We start from the raw sequence: 21,155 nt of genomic DNA on the forward strand, positions 1-21,155 counted from the left end.
GAGGCACAGCCCTGATATTCCTGAAAGGTTTTAACACATAAAAGTAAAACCAATTTTAGCCAAAAGCTGAAAAATTACCCTCAAGACATGTCACTCAAGTGTCCTCGTCTTGAATAGAGTGGCGTCTTTTCCTATTAAAAATGACAAACGATCTCAGTCAGTCCCAGAATTTATCAGGTTACCAGAACCGTATGGAAACATTTTATACACTGGTTAAAAAAAAATTAAAGGAACATTTTGAAAGCACATTAGATTTCAATTTAATTTCCATCAGTTCCAATGATGAAGAACTAAAAAGAATCCACAGATATCCTCCTCACCCTGTGAGGCAGGTGCCGAGCTGAGAGGGAAAGAAGAAGAAATGGGACAGAGAAAAGGAATTAATGGTTCACTGCAGAACTTGTTTGTTTGATGGAAATGAAAGCAAACCTACAGAGGGTTGAATTCAAACATACCCCAAAAATTACAGTTAAAAAATTGACGTGAAAGGCTAGTCCATTTTGCTGAAATGTCATTGCAGTAACTCAGAATGGTACTTACTAGTTTGTATGGCCTCAACATGGCTTGTATACATGCCCATAATGAGATGATGGATGGTGTCCTGGAGGCTCTCCTCCCAGATCTGGACCAGGGCATCACGGAGCTGCTGGACAGCTGAGGTGCGACCTGGCAGCATTGGATGAATCGAGACGTGGTGTTCCACAGGATTTAGCTCAGGTGTAGGGGGTCAGTGACTGGTATCAAACCTTTCATCCTCCAGGAACTGCCTCCTTACTCTCGCCACATGAGGTTGTACTAGGAGGAAACCAGGACCCAGTGGGGCCAAGGATTTTATCCGACACACAGAGCTGTGGAAAGCTGTGCGCCCCTCTATGGGTATGCCTCCCCAGACCATCACTGGCCCACCAACAAACCAGTCATGCTGCACAATGTTACAGGCAACATAATGTTCGCCACACTTTCCTGCTCTCATCTGTGAAAAATCACTGGGTTCCAGTGGTTGCCAACTCTGGTATTCTATGGCAAATGCCAATCTGGCTCAGCAGCCAGGCAGTGAAAATAGGGCCCACAGCCCACACTCACCAAGTCTAATTGTTTAGTCAGAAACATTCACACCAGTAACGAGCTGGGGGTCATTTTGTAGGGTTCTGGCAGTTCCTCCTTGCACAAAGGAGCAAATACCGGTCCTGCTATTGGGTTAAGGACCATCTACGCTCCTCTCCAACTCTCCTAGAGCAACTGCCCGTCTCGGGAAATTTCCACCATGCTATTGAGCCTGTGCTGGGAGACACAGCAAGCCTTCTGGCAATGGTATGTATTGATGTGCCATCCTGAAGGAGCTGGACTACCTGCACAACCTCTGTAGGGTCCAGGGTCTTTCATGCAACACTGAGCTAAGTTTAAACATAATTCACAGAGCATGCAGCTGGACTCTTACCTCAGTTGGGCTAAGATCCAAAAGGTCCTACACAGAAGAAATAAATGAAAAAGAAAATGCGTCCACTTAGAGGAGACGAAGCTCAAACTCACGTTTGTAACACAAAAACACAGAAAGCATCAGGAAATCCTTTAAAAGTCTCCACCACCCTCTGAGTGTAGCAGGGTGACTACGGGGTACACGCCTCATCACGTGCTTTCCTTACACTTCAACTCAAACAGAAGTTTTAAAATGAATTAAGAAAGGAAACAGGTCTTACCTCTGCAAGACAACTCTGAGTTTCCCTCAAATGGTATTCACTATCATCATTTCAGTGACTGCAAGACGACACAGAAAATGCAGAAACCAATGAGACCGTGAAAATCTCCAACGCACGCACACGCGCACACAAATAAAATAAAAATCAGCCAATATCTAATAAAGAGCTTTATTCAGATTTTAAATAGATTTACAAACCATAAGAAAAAAAAGAAAAGAAAAACGAGGAAAAAAAATATATCAAGTGATCGTCAAAATATCCACATGTGCATATCAAGGTAGATTGTAAACAGTCCTTTGAAGCCAAAAAGTGAGACTGCCAGGGGTCAGGTTCACTCAGCTGGAAAAGGGTTTGTTTATTGGTGGTTGTTTTGTTTTTTTCCTGAGGTTCTTGTTGTTTTCTTAACTGCTGGGTTTCCCTCAGTGAGGCTGCCACCAACCAGAGCTCAGAGTGTGGGGAGCAAGGACGATAAAACAGTAGTTTGACCCAAAAAAAAAAAAAAAAAAAAAAAAATCCCATTCTCACAAACCATTACAATAGAGAGGCAGGGGTTCATTCATAAACTATGTAACAAACACTGATCAATTATACAGTAATGACAACTCTGTGGCGTAAACAGTAGCGGGTAACGATCCCTGCATGGTGTGCCGACTCAGTTTGGCTCTGTTCAACTTTTCCGTTTCATATCTGTGTAACTGGTTCATATCTTTACTCAGTCTTATATGAACAACAAAAGGGCTCTTAACAATAAAGTCAATACATATAAGAGAAAACATTGCAGCCTTTACCACAAATTACAAAGAAAAAAACCAACAACCCTGAAAACAGAAAAGCAGCCCCCCCCCCCTCCAAATGCAGCTCAGATAAAATTGAGTTAAGAGGACATTTTTCCTTGGACACAATCCCAACCCTTATAGCAGGTCTAAAACCACAAACACATCATAACAGCATGCTAGTGAAGAACCACATTCTCCTGTTCATGCTTAGAGATAAACCCCATCCCAGTACCTTCCCATTTTTGCTTTTCTTTTCCACATATTTCAGCTCATCTAAAAAAATAAAATAATAAAAAAAAACCCATCAGCAAGTATTCTCTCTCTCTCTCTCTCTCTCACACACACACACACACACACAGAGTCAGGATTTCATCAGAAATACTGTTGGGTGGTGGTAACGGGGGTGTATCAGAGCACTCTTGGCAGTTAGGAGAGGGTCTGATGGTGTACAGTAGACTGAAAACAAGACGCCCCCCTCCTTCCCCCATCTGTCTCCATTTTTAATTCTTCTGAATCACATCCTGCATCAAGCTGCCACCCGTTTGCCTTTGAGGTAACAGGATTCATTGATACTGATGAGTCAAAATGGCTGGCGCAAAGAAATATGCCAGTACACACAGCCGCCAGCAGGGGGCGAGCTCTGTGAAGGGCAGTGAACAATGCAACTCTTCAGCTCTGGAGACTTGTGCTACTCAGGAGTTGGGATCTCAAACCACAGACCGACACAGCTTCACATGTCCGTCTCTGACCAAGGACACGTGGCTGGCTTGTGAGACTCGAGCTGGAGTTTGGGACACGCTGCAAAGCTCAGCTTTACTGACACGCTTAAAGCACTGCATATTGAGTAAGTTCAAGCACTGACTGCATAGGTTTGTTAAATACAGTACGTTAAATTTCACGAGCAGCAGTGAGCTGGGCTGGCGGTTTCTTAATGCATCCGAGCCACTAGTAGCGCGTGCTTGTACGACGAAGGCCGTGTGGCAGTCGGTAGAGGACGTTTCTGGGGTTCTGGTCTACATGCCATTCTTTAGTTCAGCTGTTCGATCTTACCTTCCTCACTCACACCTCGGACAAATCTGACAGGTGCCGCTATAAATAAGTTCCCTCCATCAGGAGGGCGCCATTTACACAATATCGCCACCTGAGAATTAAAAGAGCAGGGAGGAGGGGGGGCTGACTGACTCCTTATGCCACTTTCCTCTTGCCTGGCTGACTGGGGTTTGACTCATGGATCCCATTGGACAGTCACATGTGGAATATTAGGGAGTGAGGGAAGGCACAAGAGAGTGTGAATGGCAGACAACTTTCATGTGTGGAGCAGCACAAGCCTTGCGGCTTAAAAGGTCAGAGGTGAGGCATGGCAGGGCTTTGAACAGCCTGCAAACTAGAGTAGAGTCACACACACATCCGGGGCTCAGAGGCGGAAACGACTCCGCTTTAGAAAAAGAAAAAACAAAACAACTCGCGCAGACACACATACGCACAGCAGGCCAATTATCCTACGTTAGCTTTCTTCACAAATCTTGCTTTACTCCGACCTGAACCTGTCTCCTGATGACTGTGATTAAGAGCAGGTGTGACCATTCTGCACCAAAATTAACTCAGACATCAGATTTGTTCCACTCAAAGCCTGCAGAAGAAATAGGACTCGAAGCTAAAAGGCTAAGCTAATTTTTAGTAAGTGCAGATCAACAGGAGGTGAGGAAACCAAAACTATTACTTTGAAGATTTCCTGCTGAGTGTGCATATTGTGTGTAACCTTTACTAAGAACAGATAAATAAAATAAAACATGTAAGAAACAAGCAGAAAAAACTCTGTAGCCTTCTTTTCTTCAATGCATCGGGTTTTAGTGCGCACGCTGTGACTGCACATGTAACAGAAGGTGGACGGGGGCTGTGCTAAGTGAGTACTGGGGAAGAAGGGGGGAGAGGGGGATTCAGAGTTCAGTTCATGACAGAAGAGGGCGGTCAGCGGTGGGATGGGGGTGTTGAGAACAAGAACAGCGAGCAGGGGGACGATATCGCAGGGCGGGCGAGGTCAGGAGTCCTCAGTGCCCGAGTCGTCCTCATCATAGCAACAGTCCTCATCGTCATCCTCGTCGTCATCATCATCATCCAGCTCCTCGTCATCGTAGTAGTCATCGTATAAGAGGTTGGAGCCGTCGTCCGTGGGTGGGACTTGGGTTCGGACGCAGTACTCGTCCAACGTGACAGGAACCTTGACACCGTCCCGCTCTGCATCCGCTTTGGTAGCCACCACCTGCTTTCTGTAAGACGCAAGGAAGAAACAGAAGAGGTGAAAAAAATAAATAAAAATGAGGCTATGAGCAAGTTCAGTTGTGGCGCTCTGTTTCTACTGTACAGACAAGCAAACGTTTGAAGTGAGGAGACAGCCGAGTGCGTTTTTCTTCCTTCCTGTACCTGATGATCTCGATGTATTCTCTGTCCTTGCCCTTGCTGTCCCTCCACTTTCGGTACATGACGGAGGCGTCCACGTTGGCGGGGGAGAACGTGTTGGGTTCATTCAGCAGAGAGATCACACTGAGCAGGATGGTCCTGAGAGAGAGGCCGACAGCGGAACGAGTGATTAAAATAGTTGAAGGCAATACAGGATGAGGAGAAGGAAACGGGGCGGAGAGTAGCAAAGATGGAGGTAAGACGAGACAAGAGACACTGAGTGCAGGAAGCAGAAGTGTACAGAAATGGAAAGACAGACATACACAGACAAAAAGAGGGAGAGAGGGTGAGGGAGGGAAGGAGGGAGATGAAGGTCAGGGTCAGACGAGCAGCCTGTTAACCCTCTGATCATCTGCCTCTGCTGCTGCGTTTGACTTTATTGGCCTAAACACAGCTGTGATTAAGAGACCAGTCACACAAACATGGGTGGGCAGTTTGTTTTATCCTCCAAAACATTTTTACACACTCTCCTCCTGTAAATAATATTAAGCTGCTTTTGTATCTGTCGCTTCTGTCTGCAGCAGTCGGAGGATCCTTTATGAAAGACACAGCCGTAGTGGATTTTGTCTACGCTGAGCACAGAAAAAAAAAAAGACAACTGAGAATCTGGAGGGACCAAGTAATTCAATCTGTGTCACGCAAATATCAGAAATAAAGACGTATGAATTAAACATCATGTTTGGGTGTTTGCTGCATTTAAACTGCAGCAAGCTGAGAAAAGGCCTCAAACAATCATCCTGTTTTCATGCTACAGGATCTGGACTCAGCCATCTACATTTTCTGCTCTGTAGGCAAAAATGCAGCACTGCTTTTGTAATATTCAGCTCTGAGGCTTCATTACTGTGGACAAAATTGCAGTAAAGAAATTCATTTTCCAAAGTACATAATGTAGCTGCTGTCTTGCCACCACACTTGAGTAATGGTGAAGCTGTTTAGAGGCTCACAAATGTACCCATAGAGCTGGTATTACATCCAGTAGCAAGGAAAGACAACAATGCCGCCCGAATGTAAGAAAATGTCTGTGCCCAGCTACAAACATTGTCTAGCTCCTCCCCTGATCCTCCATGATCAGCATGACTGGCCACGGCCAATGACCTTCTTTAGCAGGTGCACAGCCAGTGCATCTCCAGATCTGTTCAAACGTTCCCACTCTATGATTAAAGCAAAATCCCGACAGACACAAAATGCATTATGCATCTAAATGAATCAATTAAAAATTCATTATGGTCTCGCTACAAGCCAGAAAAAAAGAAAAAAATCTCTGCAGATCATCATCTTTTTTTTTTTTCTTGAGTTGTTCCAGAGCCTGACGTGTACCTGACGTTCTGTGTGGGGTTCCACCTCTCCGATGGCAGCTCACCGCTCTGTGGGTCGTCCACTGGTGGATGAAGGATGGAGATGCACACATCCCCGTTCTAGGGACATGAGACAGTAAACAAGCATGTTCAGACAAGCAGTCACCTTTAAGAAGCGCGAAAAGATTCAAATATTAGGGCTACATGTTGAAAAAAAAAAAAAAAAAAAAAAATCTACTTCGAATCACAAAAATGTCAACGTTTGACAGTCACTTCTCTCTCTCTCTTTTTTTTTTATTTTTAAAATTGTTCAGATTTACCTCGTAGATGTTCGGGTGCCACATTTTGGTGAGAAAGCGGAAAGCTGGTGGAGAGTACGGGTAGTCGATGGGAAACTTGATCCGAGCCTTGGGGTGAGAAAAGACACCTATTAGCAGCGTACTGACAGGACGAGTGTTTACCTCTCTCTCTCTCTCTCTCATGAACAGACAAGTTGTGACCAATTTCCCTTGTCACCGCCTGGTAACCATTTCAACTAATTAGTACAACCGAGCAACAAGATGATTGCTTTACCCACAGTTTGTCTTTAATTAAAGTCTTGGCGCCATTTGCTTACATTGTGTAATGGATCTACGCACACGCACGGTCAGAAACAACTGCAAGTCTGAATGATTCTGCAGAAGAAATAAAAGCATGCATGTGTGTGGCTCTCTGTCGGGGTACTCACTGACATAATGCACGCCCTAGGCGTTACTTTAACCATCAAAACCCAACCTAACATGTGCCCCAAACAGTCCTGTGTCAGATAAGCCAAGCCATAATGTTCTCTCTTCCAAGGTCTAAAACTCTGAAGTGGTCCTCAAAAAGATAACCACACAAGTACAGACACAGCTGCCAAGGAGAGAGGGCTTTATTTTGACTGCTTCTCTTCACAAAGCCCTACACTGCAGCGCTGGTGCCAACGCGCAGCAGCTGATTGAAGACCTCCACAATCACGCTGATCAGCGTCAGTCGTGATTGAAAGAAACCTCTAAATACCTACTACAGGGTCAGTGCAAAACATAGCTAATGACAGTGTAATGTAATACGGTGTGGAGGAAGGGAGGGATGGAGGCTTGCAGTCCGTTCAGCTGCAAAGCGCGTGGAGCTTAGAGAAACACCGGAGGCTTGGGGGGGGGGGGGGGGGGGGTAATGGTGCTGGTATAAAGACATTGTGTTTGTCCTCTCCAGCTGTCACTGCAACCCAAGACAATCCACTACTCACACTCATGTTCTGCCATTATGTGTCCTCACACTGAAAACAACCACACAGACACACACTGTAAATCCTGTGTGGAAGACCACTCCTCCGTTTTCCATAAAGCGTGCCATGGGAGAGACGGTGACGGAGCACACACACCAACAGGACTTATTATACACGAACGCGTCACTCACATCATGAAACCTTCTGACCCCCCCGCCAAAGTCTCTCTCACACACACCCGTGTACATTTGCTGATTCGGCATGGTCAGCTGGTCCTCGCCACAGTGAACCAACTAGCAGGAGAGGGAGTGAACTGGCAGCAGGGGTGTTGGAGGAGCAGTAGTTGGAGGAGGTCGAGGGGGATTTCATTTGAACTAAAGGGGGTTGGGCTCTATATAATTTTATAAGCTTTGAGCCTTCTTTGACCGCTTTGCCTAATTTAACCCTCGAGCATGCAGCCAAATGTTTTATCTGTGCAAAACACTGAGTGACTTGTTGATAGTCACAGAATACTCTGCATTTAAGAGTCTTTGTCATGAAGGAGTGAGTTTGTACATCCCGACTAACAACACAAGATAAATTCAGTCAGCCTGCTTATCCTAACCTGCGCTCTCCATATCATAGCAGGGCAGAGAGGAAGTGTTGACAATCCTGAGAGAAGAGGGCCTGAAAAAAATAAAACCCCCGAGTTTGACCGGCCTTGCCAGATAACTGGCGACCCATCAGAGTGCAGAGTTCAAGCCAACATTGTACACATTACAGCCTAGCAGCAGTGCAACACATAGCAGCTAGCCAGGCGGGCGGAGGAAGGGGGAGGAGGCCATACAGCAACAGTGATTGCTTAGTTTTTAGTCCAAAACAATATAAGCAGTAAGATCATATCAGTCCCCTGGCTGGAAATGGGGCAAAGGAGACATTAGTTTGTATATTTTGGAAAGCTGGCCCTCCGTTGCTCCCCCTTTCCACAGCATGTCCATAGATAGTCAAATATCTGCTGTAATTTAGAGCTCAATAAATAAGCTGACAGTGACAGCATTTACCGGTAAGGATGTTTTAAATAAACCACACTAATCATCAGCAGCCATTCAACAACACTTTCGGTCACAGTGAGAAAGTTCTGGGTTTCAATCTCCTGGTCAGGTGGGCCTTTTGGGAGTCAGCTTTGCATATCCACAGCCAAAATGCAAAGACTAAAGCACAGTATGAACGTATGGGGAAATATAGCTTGTAGCCTAAAGCACTTTCAGTGGTAACGTAGACAAAAGTGTTATGTAAATGCTCCTTCATTTTCATCTGTTCTGACTCAACAGATAATACAAGGACTGGTTTTGGCCGAGTGTGCCGAAACATCCTTCCAGTGCCCGTTTTTCCCCAAACAAACAGTGAATGAGTCTCTAACATGCTTCTTTAAGATGGTTGCAACTACTTCACAGGACATATCATGGATTAAAACTAGAATTACTCCCCAAACCACCATTAAAATTTGTTTTACACCTCTGGCAGAGAGCCTTCCATCTAAGCAGTTTCATCCAAATCTATTCAAAGCCACCGAGATACCGTGAAACCAAAAGGTGATGAGATGTGGAAGAAATCTGATACTCTATCCAACTGTGGGGAAGTTCAAAAGAAGAACACAGCTCTGTGGTGAGACAAACTCACCCTGCCCGTCAAGAAACAGCCAAATCTGTACGTCTGAATAAATAAGTTGAATCAATATCTCAGTTTTTAACCTCGGGCTGAGAGACCCATGTGGCAACCCTTCCCATAAAATAGTCCCATTCATCATAACCCTGCGAGCCTGAGAGCAAATAAGAAAGCAGGAAGGTAGGGATATGCATTAACAATAATCATGAGCGAAAAGGAAAGAGTGCGATTTCACATTGCAGCTTAGCAAGAGGCTTCAGACTGTTTTCCTGTTCTAAAACAGCTCTTTGACCTACCTTACATATGACTACCTATTATACAGCTGATGGCTGCAGATGGATGTGGATAGAGGAGATAATGCATAGATAAGGTAAAGAAGTGGCCCAAGCAAAGACAGGCTGCTTGGTTGGCTTATTTGCTCTGCAGCTGTGAGCCGCTTCAGCTCCAAACAGACAGAAGATAAGAAACACGGGAGGAGAAGGAGCGAGGACACTGCAGCAGGGTCTTCGATGCCCAATATCAGCGTTCTCTTTTCAAATGCATCTACGGTCCTGCTCCGAGTCTTTACCTCAGTCTCTTCCCATACAGCTGCTCAACCAAGACGTTTACCCAAAACAGAGTGCTATTCTCAGAGTATCTGTTGAAATATGCTGGTTTGCATGTCATGCCTGATAATTGGCCCGAGAAGCCAATTAACAGCCTTAATTCTCAGAAGGAGATTCACTTTGAACATCTCATCTGAGAAGCTGACAGGAAGTGCAGCTGATTTTTCTTTTGCCAGGCAAACCCCCCCCCCCCAAAAAAAAACTTATAAAACACTCCCCTTGTTATTGTCGCATCATAGACAGTGAAGATCAGTTTCCTCTTTCTATGAAAATCTTTGACTGTGACCTGAAAAGCTGCCTCGAGGAAGGAACGAGTCAGAGAAAGAGCACGCCCACCCTGCCGATAATGACAAGCGAGGCGAAGTAAATCAGGTCAATGCAAAGACCCTGAACAGAACAAATCATTCTGCTCTCCCTGTGCACCTCTTCACCGTCCCCACAGACCTTATCCTTTCTCACGCATATGCAGGACAAGGAAAACGGCCCCGGCACCGAGCAGATTCCACACAGCACGTGCAGATCTGTGAGACTAACAGGTTCAGATCCAACAGACTCCCCTTTCTCTTCAATTGTTTTTAATTCTCATCCTTCTGGTTGTTGCAAACTGTAATACAGATATATTTCAAACAACTCTTAGGTGATCTTAGCACAAGGACATTTCAAGAAGCCCACCGAGCCACGTCTCAGAGATGATTATTGCACCAGTGGCCCAAACAGGAAGAGGAAGAGAACACACTGCCAGGGCTTCAGGGGATGGTTATAACCGTCTACCAGAGCCTCACACTCACTTCTGCTCACAGCAGGCTGCGCCTTCAAAGCGGGGGGGCATTGCAAGGAAAAGGGCTGTGCCTGCTCTTGATCTGGCCCCTTCAATATTCCCTGTTTTTTGGAGGGTTTTTTCCTCCCCTCTACCCTGCTCTTGTTTCTCTGTGACACAGCCAGAGGGGGAAACATGACTCCAGCAGCTCAGCCAGGCACACTGCAGTCAGGTTAGGTTTTTTTTTTTTTTTACACTCTCTTCTATTGCTACTGCAAGGCTAACAGAGAACATGTACAAATTCTGTAGCATATTAGGAAGGTGCAACTACAAAGTCAGCTTCTTGATCGCAAACAGTGTCTGTCATCTGATTGTCAAGTGCTTTAAAACAAAAACAGACAGCCCCGGGCAAAAACCAAAGGGCAGCTCTCCTCTCTCATAACAGCTGTGAACATGGGGGTCTGTCAGTCGAGAAAAACGCTTGACTTGAAAGATTAAAGGTATTTTCTTTTATTATTAGCTGCAGATCCCTCATTTACACTATGACCTCAAGTAAGAAAGTTGACACAGCCCCTCCACCCAACCTTCAAAAGACCTGTGCCACTTGACACATAGTGAGAGATCTACAAGTCACCACAGGAAACTTTCCTGCGAAGCATAATTAGATGACGGTATCTGTGGACATAAATAGTGAATGCTGCATCTTTTGCTGCTTTTGAAGTGGAGGGCAAAAAACAAAAACCTCCTCCTGGAGAGTACAGAGCTACGATCAGTTCAATGCTTTAGGTTATTCCAACACAGAGGTATTAGAAGCAGTACAAATATACAGAAATGTAGCAAATGGTGAACTAACTATTTTGTTTCAGGCAAAGTAAAAATGTCTCTGTCATACGACTTGGTGACCTGGCCGACCCCGCCTCATGTCAGTGTGTTCTAGAAAACGTTTGGCAAAATTAAAAATGTCTGGGCTGTTTCACTTGTGGCTAATGGTTACGGTTTTCGGCAGACATCAAATGTACTGCCGACAGCAAAATTAAACCCACAGCTTTAAATACACTTGTGGAAGTGGTGCACTTTGTGATGCAAACTGTAGTGTTTGCACGTGTTCAGGGTGGGACAATAGCTTAAAGTCCTTACAGAAGCAATTCTTGCCGCACTAGCCATCTTAAAAACACTGATTGTTAAAGCCTGAACTTCAATGCTCACCTGCACATAAAACATTGCACTTTTATATTTGAACCACCAGTCAAAGGTGAATAAAACTAATTCCATCTGCCTTCTTGCATCAATTCGGGACTATTTGAGTGCAGTGCCTCTTTCATGACGTCTCTGACTGTCACAGCTGTTAAACTTTGCTGAATTTGTATTGTGTCCATGTTCTGTAACTAATTTTAAAGGACTGCAATTCAAGTTCAAATCATCAACAAGTCGCTGCTCACTAGATAAATCTGTGAATACGCAAACATCTAAAGTTCTGCAGCAGTCACACTCGATACGTGATACTATGCTTCCTATGATTTGGGCTGGTGAGTAAGCTGTTAAAGCCGTGGAGTGTTTTTAGCTGTGTGACTCAAATCTTATCCCCGGGGACAAACAGATGTGAGGAGAAAGAAGAAGAAGAAGAAAAAGCAGAGTGAGAGAGTCAAACACTCATTACACTCAGTGTAATCTACACACAGTTTCCTGCACTGAGAATATTTTTAAACTCTCTGCATTACCAAAGTTTTCATATTTAAGCCTCACGGTGCAATATTATCACAATACTTCACTCCTGATACAATATTAATGCAACTTTTAACATTTTGCAAGGTTTAACATTTATCACCTTTTTTTCCCAACCGCAAATTACATCCTCAAACTTTGTCAGTTTTAAATAAGATAACACTATCTTGCTTTAGTTTATCTTTTGCTGCGAAATGAGATCGTCAATGCTGCTATCAGTCTGTGGTTGAATGGGGTCAAGTTGCCAATACGATGCAATCAGTTTCTGATAATACAGCAATTACTGTGATAAATTGTCAAAAAAAAATAAAAATATCACACACATATAATTCCATTTGCACTTAGATCTTGGCCGTTTGCCTGCATTTATAAATTAGACATCAATTATTTCTGAGAGTGATTGCCGTCAGTACAACTCAGACTGCAAACATTTGCAGAAAGAGTGCCTCCTTTAACCTGTGCAATCACCTCGCCACCAAAACTGGTCGTGAGCGTGAAACACCATGAGGGTACAGGCAGCCTAGTCGCCAATCAATCGGTTGCAGAATGTACAAAAAATAAATAAATAAATAAAAATGCAATCACCAGACAGCCACCGTTTTTATGCTTTGATTTGTAGTTGCAAGAAGGTTGCGGCCCTATTTCTACTCCTGTGACTGAGCCATTAGCTTAATTAGGAGATAATTAAGTTTGTCCAGTGTTGAATGGTTTTTCAGTTGAGCTGATTTAATGCAAGCTTCCTCAGCTAACATTATCACAGGATGGTGGAGCATGAGATGTGCCCTCTTGTTTCCAGTATTCCCAAAATATTTGATATCATTTAAGAAAATATCAATATTTGGTGTCCCTGTATCGCTTCAATACTGCCACAAAAAATACTGATGCTATGCTGTATTGATTCTTTCCCCCCACCACTACTAATTATCAGTCCTTTTCAGGTAGTGTCGTTAAATCCCCAAGCACACCTTGACCTTTCTCAGCACCTAGTATGGGAACCACTGCTCTGGCCAACTCAGCTGTTCATGTCCCAAGACCACAGCTTACTACAGGCCAAAGTCAGTAAACGTCAGAGTCTCAGAACCTAAATGGATTCCTCACATGAATACACAGAAATGTCAGAGTCAGCAAATGGGTGTTAGCACCAGCGAGTATATGAAAGTCACAGGTCATGGTCAGCTTATCATTATCAGGCACTGTGTGTTTACTTCTGCACCGTGTGTTTACTAAAGCAACCAGGACAGTTATCTAATCCTGTGTGAGTGACACTTCAATACGTCTCGGTCCACTCTGTGCGTGCCCGCCTGCATGCATAATGTGTTCGTCATGGTGTGCCTTTTTCAAAGAAACACCCATGTGAAATAAACGCCTGAGTCAGCCAGGTTGCACGTGACGTCAGTATCAGCCCCGCTTCAGATGAACAGGCCTCACAGCGAGTCATAACTCTTTGTTTGTTTTGGGAACACCAAAAAGAGGTGGTTCTTTCCCTCTCCTCTTTTTCCCCCCTCCCTTCTCTCTTCTGAATATTGCAAACTGGTCGGATAGAAACCCAGCACAGAACAATGAGTCACAGCCATGCGGCAGATTTCACAGCCAAGCTGTGCATTCCTGGCCCAACAAAGGAATCCTGTACACGGCAACCACACAGACCCACTGAACACCGTCTACGGGAGCCTGGTCGGGCCCCTCCGTTTGCGCTTACAGGCTTTAAAAAGAGCAGAGGCAAAATGAAGACTGCTTCTTAGGAACTGGAACTACAAAAAAACCTCAGGACAGCTGAAGGGACAGTGTGCAAGAAGGGTGGTGTTACATGAGGTCTGCAGACAATATTAATCATTTACAGCTTAACAACTGTTGTATGGATACAAAACAGGCTTAGCATTGGGAGGAAATAAAACCAAGTCATTGTAAAGCAATCGTGCAGAATTTGTTACTTTGCTTTTCTGCAAATTATATTCGGGTTTCAAGCAAACATTATTGTGCCACGTCAATAAAAGGCTTGTCATCTGTTTGTTTTGTTTTGTTTTTTTATACACAGTAAAAAAAATTAAATTAAATAAAAACAAAAAAAATCTGAAGCACAGCTACTTGGGGCTTTATTGCACTAAACATAAACAAAGTAATGAATCCAATCGCCCTCCAGGATGAGCATCACAGCACCAAAAACAATGACTCCAGTGAGTTGCAACGTTTGAACGTTAGAATTAGAAAACATGACATGCCAATATAAAAACTTGTACTAGAACTTTAAAACACTACTTAATGGTCAGTACTCAGGGGGTTAAAGGGCAGAGAAATGGCACACTCAAACATCAGCCGCAGAAATCTTCTGAAGACGGAAATACGATGGCGGCGGTTTATAATCAGCACAAATTCTGTTAAACAGGAACAAAACCAACGCATCTTTACTCTCAAGGGAGGAAGTAGACGAGAAAACAAATTATGAGTCACTACACAAGTTAGACAAGTTAAGGCTGGAAGCCATTTAGGTTAGTACCATGCATGTATGTATGGTACATTTGAATAACCAACAAAAAAAAGTACTCAAGCCAGGGCTGCTAAATTGTAATGATGAACACAAAGAAAAGGATTGAATTAGCGAGATAGATGATGAGCTTAACTATCAAGGTAGTGCTGGAGGCGGTTATGCTCAACAACCTTTTGTTTCAAGCCAACAAAAAAGTAACTCGGGCACATGTCAGATCTGTAAGAGACCTAATCTGTGTTTTGATGGAAAAATATGCCCAAGCAACAAAGTTCTCATGGAGTCTTGTTGGTTTAAAGTTAAACAAAGAAATATTTGTCACAATAACGCTAAACAGGGGGCAATTAGCCAAGTTAACGTTATTAACTATTACCTGCTGCTGGTGGAAACGGTTACATGAAGGGTGAGGTTGGTCGCTTGGTTGCCCTGTATGATCAAATTACTGAAATATACAGTAAAACTAACCAGTTAAAGAACAATAGACGGACTGCTAGCTAACATTAGCCACTCACCTTAAAATAACCACCCTCGTAGTGTGTATTCGGGGGTCCGAATATCGCTACTTCCCAGTTGTACAGGTCCGACTCGTCCACCAAAGTTATTTTGAACCCTTCGACCGGCTCATCTTGGAGACTTTTCATCTCCAACATTAATGCTTTTTGGGAACTGGCTACATGATGTCTATTCTGAGCCATATTCCACGGCGATTTTTATATAAAAAAAATATATCAGCGACCCACCACAGCTGTGACTGCGAAGGACAAAGCTAGCTCGTTACAAACAACAGCTAACAGTAGAAGAACGGCGCTCGTCACGCAGGAACGGTTGGTTTCCGTTTGTGTGCGGTGCCAAAACGCGGCTGGGCTTTATTTGGCCGGAGCTGGTGCGCCTTCCTCTCTGTTGTTGTGAACAATCCAACGGAGCCCCAACGACCATGAACCTACCGTTATCAAGTCGAAGGCATTACTTGCCTTATTTCCGGTGACATTCTTCAAAATAAAACTCTAAAGTATCAGTAGCCCATATCAGACAGCTGTGACCCCCCCCTGAATTCTTATTTTTTTGCTAATTTTTCAAACTTGTCTGTTTGAGATCGTCAAACAAATTTGTGATATTATGTCATTAATAAAAGTATATATTTATCATAGTTTAACCCATATAAATACAAAACAAAGTTTTTAAAATATGCTTTCATTTTTCAAATCACAAGAGCAGTCGCCTCAAGGCACTTTATTCTGCAAGATAAAGACCCTACAATAGTACAGAGAAAACTGTAACAATCAAACCACCTCCTGTGAGCAAGCACTTGGTGACAGTGGGAAGGAAAAAACCCCTTACAACAGGAAGAAACCTCAGGCAGGGGTATCCATCGAGTGGTTGGGGGTGAGAGAAGGAAAACGGAACAACACAAACATTTGTGTTTGTGCCAGAGATTAATAATAACTACTGATTAAATGCAGAGTGGGGTGTAAACACATAGTGAGTGAATAAGGTAAGTGAAGAAGAAACATTCAGTGCATCACAGGAAGCCCCCAACTGACTATTGGCCTGTTACAGCATAATTAAGGGAGGAGTCAGGGTCAGCTGATCCAGCCCCAACTAAATGCTTTATCAAAAGTTTTAAACCTTGAAAATAGAAAGGGTGTCGGTCCACGGAATCCAATCTGGGAAATGGAATTGACCTGGGCGACTTGCTGTAAATGATAGACCCATGAATTCTGCTGTCTGCCAGAAAATCCTGAAGGAGAATATCTCACCAAGTCCACCTTTGAAAGAAAAATTAAAGTTTTGATTTTGTGGTTGCCTAATCAAAGTCCAGGTCTGATAAACTTACTTTCTCATGACCAAAATTCCTCCACAGCAGTGTGAAAGACTCATTGCCAGTTTTCACAAATGCTTGATTGCAGATCTCACTGGCTGGCACAAACAGTTATTAGGTTACTAGCTCTTTCACACAGGGCAGGTTTGGATAGCTTTTCTCCTTTAATAAATGAAACCATCATTTAAAACTGCATTTTGCATTTGTTTAGCTTGCCTAACATTTCTTTAAACTGAAACATGTTAGTGAGACAAATATGCAAAAAAAAGAAAGAAAAAAAAATCAGGAAGGGGGCCAATACTTTCTCACAGCACTGCACAATTTACCCCTCTCTCTTTTGACCTTTACCCTAGTTGCACTCTCTCAGGTAAACAACTTCTTAAGACCTTACAGTTAGGATGTTCATTGTTTATGATGAAGGTAGAGTCTTTATTTTTAGGTTTTGTGTCGTTTAATGTACTTCTAGTTAAACATACATAAGTGTCCATTTTTGCTTGCTCTTAGAGAAAAATACAGTTCGAATCGCGAGCTTTGTTTTGAAAGTCTATACCGGAAATTCATTTTGATCTCGGTTATCTTTGCTACCGAAAGCTTTTCAGCCTCCTCTTTTTATCGGGTGCCTTAAGGAGGAAAGGGAGGTTGGCCAAGCGGCAATTTCGATAAAACAATCAATTTTTTCATAAAACTTCAATCTGAGGCTTTGTCTGCTCAACTTTTCTCAACTCAGCTGCTCGCTGTCAGTCAGGGGTCTCGATTACTTCTGCTGCTAGGCTTTCTGGGAATTGAAGTTCAAAGCGGCACATCTTGCTTTATTGATAAAGAGACGGGTATTAATTTGCCAAGAACATATCTTCATCTACACGTATACACGCCAGGTTTCTATCATTTCATTCAAAACTAGTTTTTTGTATGCTTATTGGCTCACTTTAACACGCGCACACACACACACAAAAGGACTACAGCATCTTCTTACAGCTTTTATTTATTTATTTATTTTTTTGTTGAGTGGAATTTCTTTGAAGGAAATGTAATTTATGTTGTCCCCTTCTGAATATGACATTGTAGAGTTGAATATGAAGAAATAAAAAGACAGGACCTTCAAAAATCTGTCATATGAGAGTATATTTCAATGTCACAAGCCAAACTTGGTAGAATAAGTCATTACAGCTGAACCAACAGAGCATTAAGACAGAGCGGGTTTGCCTCTCAGTACACTGCTTCACGTAACCTGTTCTACTGTTATTGTGAGCCCCATGTCCTCAGTGGTGCGACACCAAACAGAACCCCCTTCCTTCCCCTGTGACTAATAATTTTAAAACATTCAATGGTATCACTTCTTTTAATTGTCTGCACTTAGAATAGATAAAAACACAATACCATCAAAAATAGAGAATGGTCAAGAAAACCTCATTTAAAAAAAAAAAGTAGGAAAAACAAGAGAAAATGGAATGACATCTTTGTCTGTGTAAGCATGACCATGGGAAAGAAACAAGGAAAATAAAAGTGTACATTCCTAATCATGCAATATACAAATTTTAATCTAACAGTATGCACAGAATGATCAGTATTAGGACAGCGTGTGATTAGAGAAGTTGTTTCTCAGATTCATGGATATCATTTTCAGGAACAGGGAGCGCGTACATAATTTTTTTCTACTGACGTTCCTGAAAAACAGCTGATCACCTCTGATTTCAGACTTTACTACTGAAAATCTAGTGGAATGGCTGACTTGACCTTCAGGCCAGACATCATTATATTTCTTATCTACAATAGCAGACAAATGCAAGAGAGGAGGGCCTTACCAGTATATATATGAACAGAGACGCTACCAAGTCTTTTTTTCCTTTCACTCTTGCTACTACAAGGATCAGTTGAAGTGGACGGGGTGGTTGCTTTAAACATGAATGATCCAAATGAAGACATCAAACAGAGTTCAGCAGGAAGTCGGGTGTTGTGTTTTCTTTAAAGACTCTCCTAACACACACATACACACAAAGTAGCAAGGCAGTTTCTGGAGGGAAAAAGAAACATGGGGGGATTTATATGGGTGGGTCAGCTGGCTTTTTCTGTGATGCATGAGAGGGAGACGGGCGCAAATATTTCACGAGGACAGACAAAAACCACACAACTGCTGCTGCTGACAGAGGCGATGCTTCCTTACTGTGGAAGCCGTGTTGATTAATACTGACTCACAGGGCGCCTCAAGCCACTGACCAGTTAACAGCGTCCGCTTAGTAGTAAATGACTTTTAGCAATCTCATATGCAGACCAGCAGTTTTAAAAGAAACAGTACAGGCAGACTGGGAGTATAAGTGTGGTGTCCTTTAACTTGTCACAGGTTGTCTTTCCCCCCCCACAGAGGACAGTGATGTCAGCTCTTTACGTCAGATTATTCCGTGAACACGTTGGCCAAGTGACGACCTGCCTTCAGACAAAGAACAGCATCCTGCTTTACAATATTATTACATCTTCTATACAATAACTAAACCATCCATGCGTGGTAGAACACAGGTGGCTTTGTCAGGTGTAATAGAAACCTCACATTGCACTGGATTTGCCAAAGGAATGATATGTTCAAAGTCCTTGGGGAGGGTCAATCTGCAGTTTAGCACTGTTAGATCAGTGCACTCAGGGGAGAGGTGGGGGCTCTACAAGACTTATGAAGTGCCGGAGTAGGTCAGACTGCAGGGCTAAGGCACAGAGCAAAACTACTGAACTACTGTACAATCACCCGTAGAGACACAAGGATTCGGTTCAACTAAACACCAGCAGATCTGCTCTGAGCCTCGCCAAGAGGCAAGTAGGGCAAAAGCACCCCGATACAAGCTTAAAACCCATGCCTTATTTGTAGCTTTGGTTTCACCTCTGCTCTCCTCTCATTGCACTTGCCCAGTGTCTGGTCTTCTCCAGGCACCAGGTCAGTGGTGGGTGAGCAGGTTATAGCGCCCATCTAGTCTGAAAAAAGAGTCAATCACCTGATTTATCTTTTTTCAAGGCCTACACAGATGAGCAGCACACACAGATTTTAGTGAGCAGTAAAGAAGGGGATTAGATGAAGGCGTAGTCAGGTTTCAGACAAAGATAAAGAAAAAGAAAAGACAAAACAACAAAACAAACCAAAGACAAAAACGTCAAAACAGTAAAAATACAATTCAACCATTAACAGCAAAAGTCCAGTTGTCAACATTACATGACGCGACCGTCACAGATTGAATTCCCGACAGAGTGGAGGGCGGAAAGAGACGCAGGAAAGAGAAGAGGACGCCAGGCGTCCAGAAATGGGAGCTCAGTCAGAGTCGGGGTGCAACAGGGCGGCTGTTTGAAAACTAGGAAGTAAAAATGAAAATTACACTGCAGAGAAGATGAAGCATGTACACAATGAGTCTGTAAAGCAACATCAAGTGTGAGGGAGTGACCACAGAGTGCAAAGAGGGGCAAAGTGTGGGGCGCTGGAGAAGCTGAGAAGGGGAAAGAAATCTTGCAAATCTGCAGACTAATAAATAGGGCGATACTGGAAGTGCCAGTCGCAGTGTTTCGTAACGTGATTATGTTGTGTTTCAGTGAGGGAGGGGCGGGATGGAGCGGTAGGGTGGAGGGTGGGGCACCCTTCGGCTGTCAGACACAATCAGCACTGAGAGAAGGTCTGCTTGATCTCATCCAGCACATTCCCAAGCAGCGTTGGCTCGTCACATTTAGCGTCAATGGACACAGTCTGACCAGACTGGGAGAGAGGGGGAGAGAAGTGGGGGACAATGTCAGCATCACCACCTGAAAACTCTTTTCATCTTCGGTTTTAACTCAGATTTATGTTATTGTCGCTTACAGTTTTGACCAGCAGACAGACATGGTGACCCTGGATAGACCTGCTGTACATGGAGGCACAGGAGTCGATCCTCTCCACAACTAATCAAAGACGAGAAAGAAGCACAATCACAAATGCAGCGCATCAGAATTAATGTCAAAATTACCCAGCATTAATACACTTTTCAAACATTCCCCTCTGATGATTGTAATTTCCTGCATGTGAAGTAGCACAGGTTTCAGGTCCCCCGAAAAAAGTGATAATGTAAAGGTACCAGAAAAGTGGTGGTGGAAGCAGATCCTGGCCAGAAGGTGATGGAAGGGCATGTTAACTCCCTCCAGTCTGACAGAGCTGCTCTTCAGATCTCCCGACTCCAGCAACTTTGCAAACGCATCACTGAGAGAGCAAAAGAACAAAAAGAAGTCAGTTTTAGATTTCTCCATTACTAAAATCTAACGAAGATTCAACAGATTTTAATGATTCCCAGACCGTGGTTCTTGATCTTTTTAATTTAAAATTTCACACAAGCTCTATCTTAAAACAAGTACAAGTGAAATTTACTGATATTTATTCTTCCTCAAAGATGGCCATTTTCTACTGCCACGCTTAAACCACAGTCTCACCACTCAGTCTACAAACTCTCCCACTCCAAAGATTTCTCCCTGGAAACACTTTGAGAGGAGTTTCAACAGCTTCTTTAAAAAGTTTAAATGACTCACTGAAACTCTGATATGAATGGAGGAGTGGCATAACCAACCTGTAACAAGGAGTAGTGATCAGGTAGGAGGTGCAGGTAAAGTGCAGTTTGAAGTCCAGTTTCTCATGAGTGGAGGAGTCCTCGTTCTGTGGGAATGGA

At 43.4% G+C, this 21,155-nt stretch overlaps 2 protein-coding genes across 6 annotated transcripts in view; both read right to left on the reverse strand.

Annotated features, from left to right (window-relative positions):
• Positions 1-1,851: 1,851 nt before the first annotated feature.
• Positions 1,852-15,636, reverse strand: cdc34a (cell division cycle 34 homolog a). The gene is made up of 5 exons (XM_082524598.1): positions 15,191-15,636; positions 6,546-6,632; positions 6,248-6,345; positions 4,895-5,029; positions 1,852-4,740 (listed from the first exon to the last, which is right to left on the reverse strand). The coding sequence occupies exons 1-5, from the start codon at positions 15,371-15,373 to the stop codon at positions 4,512-4,514; spliced, it is 732 nt and encodes a 243-aa protein (XP_082380724.1). The 5' UTR covers positions 15,374-15,636; the 3' UTR covers positions 1,852-4,511.
• Positions 15,637-17,602: 1,966 nt separating this feature from the next.
• Positions 17,603-21,155, reverse strand: part of ap3d1 (adaptor related protein complex 3 subunit delta 1) — a 28,139-nt gene continuing 24,586 nt past the window's right edge. For all 5 annotated transcript variants that reach the window (XM_082523381.1, XM_082523379.1, XM_082523378.1 and 2 more), the window contains 4 exons: positions 21,057-21,142; positions 20,574-20,695; positions 20,321-20,400; positions 17,603-20,218 (listed from right to left, as the gene is read on the reverse strand). In XM_082523381.1, the coding sequence (XP_082379507.1) occupies positions 20,123-20,218; positions 20,321-20,400; positions 20,574-20,695; positions 21,057-21,142 (384 nt within the window). In that variant the 3' untranslated portion in view covers positions 17,603-20,122. The remainder of the gene's footprint in view (positions 20,219-20,320; positions 20,401-20,573; positions 20,696-21,056; positions 21,143-21,155) is intronic.

Source organism: Aulonocara stuartgranti (genome assembly GCF_965226115.1).
Source record: "Aulonocara stuartgranti genome assembly, chromosome: 23".
NCBI lineage: Eukaryota > Metazoa > Chordata > Actinopteri > Cichliformes > Cichlidae > Aulonocara > Aulonocara stuartgranti.

Coding starts and splice junctions, on each gene's coding strand:
- cdc34a (XM_082524598.1), bottom strand. CDS start 15,373: ATGGCTCAGAATAGACATCATGTAGCCAGTTCCCAAAAAGCATTAATG. Junction 6,346..6,545: donor GGCACCCGAACATCTACGAG/GTAAATCTGAAC, acceptor TCATGTCCCTAG/AACGGGGATGTGTGCATCTC. Junction 5,030..6,247: donor AACCCCACACAGAACGTCAG/GTACACGTCAGG, acceptor CCTCTCTCTCAG/GACCATCCTGCTCAGTGTGA.